The 4,067-nt window shown below is 55.5% G+C and overlaps 1 protein-coding gene across 2 annotated transcripts; it reads left to right on the top strand.

Moving 5' to 3' along the window:
- KVP18_000753 (uncharacterized protein) lies at nucleotides 1–4,067 on the top strand (the record flags this gene model as incomplete). Of its 2 annotated transcripts, none has more annotated exons than XM_067950125.1 (1): nucleotides 1–4,067. In XM_067950125.1, a coding segment is annotated over one exon (4,067 nt), but the record flags the coding sequence as incomplete, so codon positions are not given. The 2 variants fall into 2 exon arrangements, with proteins under 2 accessions (XP_067811545.1, XP_067811546.1); XM_067950126.1 differs by having other exon boundaries at nucleotides 282–4,037.

Genomic DNA, 4,067 nt, shown 5'->3' with positions numbered 1-4,067 from the left:
GCTGGAAGGCGGCACAGAAGGGCAAGAGGTATGAAGTCGAAGCCACTGCTGACGAAGATGGGATCGTACTCGTCCACCTCCCTGAGGACACCGTTCCCGACCTTGATCAATTCATCAGTCTGCGAGCACACAAGGAGCAGTGCATTGACGTCGATCCTCGCGACACCGATGCTCACGAATTCGTGATTCCGGACCCTCCTTTGAACAGCGCAGCTCGTGCATGGGCCCGGGTAGCCAACCCATGCAGAGAATTTTGGCGATTCGTCAAGGGACAGCCTTCGATGCCCTTTGCTTTGGAAGACTCCATTCCGTGCACTGTCATTCAATGCGTAGATCCCATCAGGGAAATCTACCGCGTGGAACCCAATTTTTTGGAAGCCATCAAGAAGATTAACACCCGACTGGAGGAATTGGAAGCAACGAGGGCCGACATGGACAGACCCGAACGACTGGCATTTTCGCCTTTGATGAGTGCCCAGGAGCAAGTTCTCTTCTGGAGGAAACACGGCATTGAGGTCACCCACAAGGGCCGGTGGTTCAGCCCTCTTGTGGAGCCGAACCATCCCAATCTTCGGGGGAAGGCCGCACTTGTCAGAGAGGTCGAGCAGCACATGCGCAGCGAAATCTGTTCCCGGGTGTCCACTCAGTGCCAGGCTCTGGAAAAGCGCCGGGATGTCTTACAATCCTGGTACAGAGCCTACAACGACTCCCAGTTGTACAGCGCGCAGGCTATTCGTGACGGTGGCGAAGGTCAAAATCTAGTTGCTATGGAAGAGTTCCTCAACATGATTGTCAGACTGCACAGTCTTAAGCAACCCTACAACGAGAACATTGAAAACTTCGTATTCCCTATGCTTGTGCCTGGAGCGCTCCTGTCCAAAAGGACGAACATACAAGCCCAAAAACATTGCTGGCGAGAGGAACTTTCTCGCTGGCTGAGACAAGAAGAGAACGTCCTTATGAAGGAGCCCTTTGCTGGAGGCCAGGACTGTTACAGTAACCTGATGTCCGAGTTCATGCATGCCCTTCACCACAACTTCTCGCAGTCGGAGAAGCTCAACGAATCCCAGTTCCAACGAGTCCTTCACTACATGACTCCGTCAGTGCGCATTCGAGGGCTGAACCCAGTGTGGCGTCCTGACCCCCTAGTGGCTCAGCCATGCATGTTGCGAGTTTGGGCTGCTGACGAGGACGGCGCCTCGCGATTCGGAACGGATTCTGAGTTCTGGATGAATGGTCTGCTGAAACTGACTGGTTCTCATGTGAAGTTTCTCACCCCTCTTGACGGTGGAGTGTCCACCCCGATGCACTGGAGACAGGTACACGGCTTCAAGATTCCTCTACAGTGCTTCCAGAAGCTAGAGGTCAACCATCGGCCTAGTGCCGCCTGTCCCGGTTACGAGACGGAAATCGTATGGAGGAAGCAGTTGGAGATACCTGTCGCCGACAACTACGTGCTGAGCAACATGACTGATAAGCCTCTGGACAACATCTCCACGAGTAACAGTAGCGGTGAGATCGTCACGTACAAGGTTGCGCTCGGAAAAACCATCAAACCCAAAGACGCTCACAACCATCCTAGTCAGGAAGTTACCAGTCACGGCGAGCATTTCCATGCCTACCCACTGAGTTTCCGAGTGAACACCTTCTTCCAGCCACGGTGGGAGGATGTACTGTTCGGTTGCCACATGAACGAGAACCACAGGAACCTCGATGGTCTGCATCTGACGCTCGACCGACCCCCGTCGACCATCTCGTTATCCACTGACTCCATCAGCTCCTCCTCCAGCGACTCGCTGCTCACTGCGAACATCAGCGACGACTCCTCCACCTCCACGTCGCTGTCGTCCCGAGGCTTCTCTTCGTCTGCAGGCATCTCCGTCACCACGAGCAAGAGTTCCACCAGCTCCTGCACTACCGTTGTGAAGAAGGACGAGGCGAACAGAGCACCCAGCGAGAAGCTGCCCAGTGAGACTCCCCCTCCTCCCGCCCTGGGTCAGTACAAGGGACAGTGGCGGGACTACCGCTACCACGGAAAAGGCACTCTGTATGATGACCATGGAGACGTGGTCTATGAGGGTGACTGGCGATTGGGTAAGAGATGGGGCAAGGGCAAGTGCATGTTCTCCGACCCCCATGGCGTCAGATGGCGCTATGAAGGCGACTTTGTCAACGACGAAATGTGTGGTGTGGGCCACTTATGGCTGGATGACGAAGACAAGAAACGCGAACTCCGCAAGTCGGATGACATCTTCAACAACAACTACCTCGTGGATTTTAAGGGACACTTCCAACTTCCAGAAGGCATCCAGCGCTTCGCAGACGACTCCAGAGATCCCAGCGCACTCCCTCTGCAGCGTGCCGTGTTCAGAGACCTGTTCAAAGCACATCATGCAGACGTTCGTACTCTGCCGAAGAACATCGCCTACGACGGCAGCTCCAGCTCCTCCAGCTCTTCGAGCTCCTCATCCACAGCCAAGCACGAGTCCGAGGACGCGTCCAAGCACGAGTCCAAGCACGAGTCCGACGACGCGTCCAAGGACAACAAGGACGCCAAAAAGACCCTCGTCATCGACATGCGTAGAGCCCAGTCCTTTACAGGAGACTTTAGCGTGTTAGACCTTCCGTACGGAGAGGCTTACCAGCGCTACGGTCAGACGTCTCCTGGTTTCGACAAACCAGGCTTTGAGGCTGAGGTCATGGACGCAGCTGACTCCTTGTTGCCTCACCGCATGAAGTGGGTTCGTAACATCGATGCTAACTTCGGCTTCAAGACGCTTGAGCAGCGACTGGTCAAGGGCCACTGTATCTTTGCCAATGGCTCTCGCTACGACGGTCATCTACACGACGGAATTCCACACGGCAAGGGGGTTTTCCATTGCGACGTGTGCCCCCTTACCTACTCAGGCAACTTCAGCGCCGGCAACCCCAGCGGCTACGGCATCATGGAATGCGGTAAGGGACGTGACAAGTTCCTCTACTACGGCGAGTTCAAAAACGGGCAGCGTAGCGGCAGAGGTACATTCCTGGGCGACAAGCACTCGGACGACTACAAGTTGTACATGGCAGGCGTCTGGTCGAATGATATGCTGGGTAGCAAACCTTCAGACGGCGATCGCCCCTTCTCACAGACCATCGTGGACGTGCACCCCGCTGTGAAAAATGAGGAATCCGACTTCCACGATGACCGGTATCGATTCCGAAGGTATATTGGAGACGTCTGCAATGGCCGACCTGACGGCAAGGGTCGCTACGAGTGGTTCGACGGCTGTCACTACAAGGGTGGCTTCAAGGACGGAGTCCGCGACGGGCCCGGAGACATGTTCGATGAGATCAAGAAGCTGGTCGTCAAGTCTGAGTGGGAAAAGGATACTCCTACAGGCCGCATTGGTCGGTTGCAGCTGCCCAATGGAGGCATGTACTACAGTGGCGAGGTCCTGCAGGGCGAGAGAAATGGTCTTGGGGAGGTCTACTATAATGGAGGCACCCTAGCTTACGAAGGCTACTTCGTGAAGGACCAGGCCTGTGGGCGCGGTTGGGCCCGAAACAAGCACACAGGAGATGTCTACGTTGGCGAGTTCCGCAACTCAAGTCGCGAGGGCAAAGGAACGTACATTTTCAGCACTGGTGAGCGCCTTGTTGGAGACTTCAAGAACGACCAGCCGCACGGCAAGGTTATGCTATACAAGGACGAGGATGACAAGAGTCCGATAGCGCTGCTCTACAACGACGGTGAACTTGACAGTAAGTCGTTGAAGGCGAACAAGAAGAAGAACGGTTGCCGGTCCATCCCCGCTAGACTCCCTCGCAGCATTGAGGTTACGGAGAACCACGTCCACGGAAAGAACCCCACCTACTGGGGCCGTCAGCGTCCTATCCTGCCTGAGAAGGACGAGTTCGTTTTCGGCACCTCCAAGGGATTCTGGGAGCGACATCTGAACCACAAGTTTACTTACGTCGCGTCTGAAGACGCTCCTTTGAAGATCCTTGAGGGAGTCAACGATCCGAAACACGCCGACCACCAAGCCGCTCAGGCCGTCCTCCCTAAGACGCACCTCCCAGACCGC

This window comes from the organism of the source record quoted next (genome assembly GCF_019968955.1).
Source record: "MAG: Porospora cf. gigantea A chromosome Unknown PgA_NODE_2123_length_4067_cov_756.495, whole genome shotgun sequence".
Lineage (NCBI taxonomy): Eukaryota > Apicomplexa > Conoidasida > Eugregarinorida > Porosporidae > Porospora > Porospora cf. gigantea A.
This window is presented reverse-complemented; position numbering and strand designations above follow the sequence as displayed.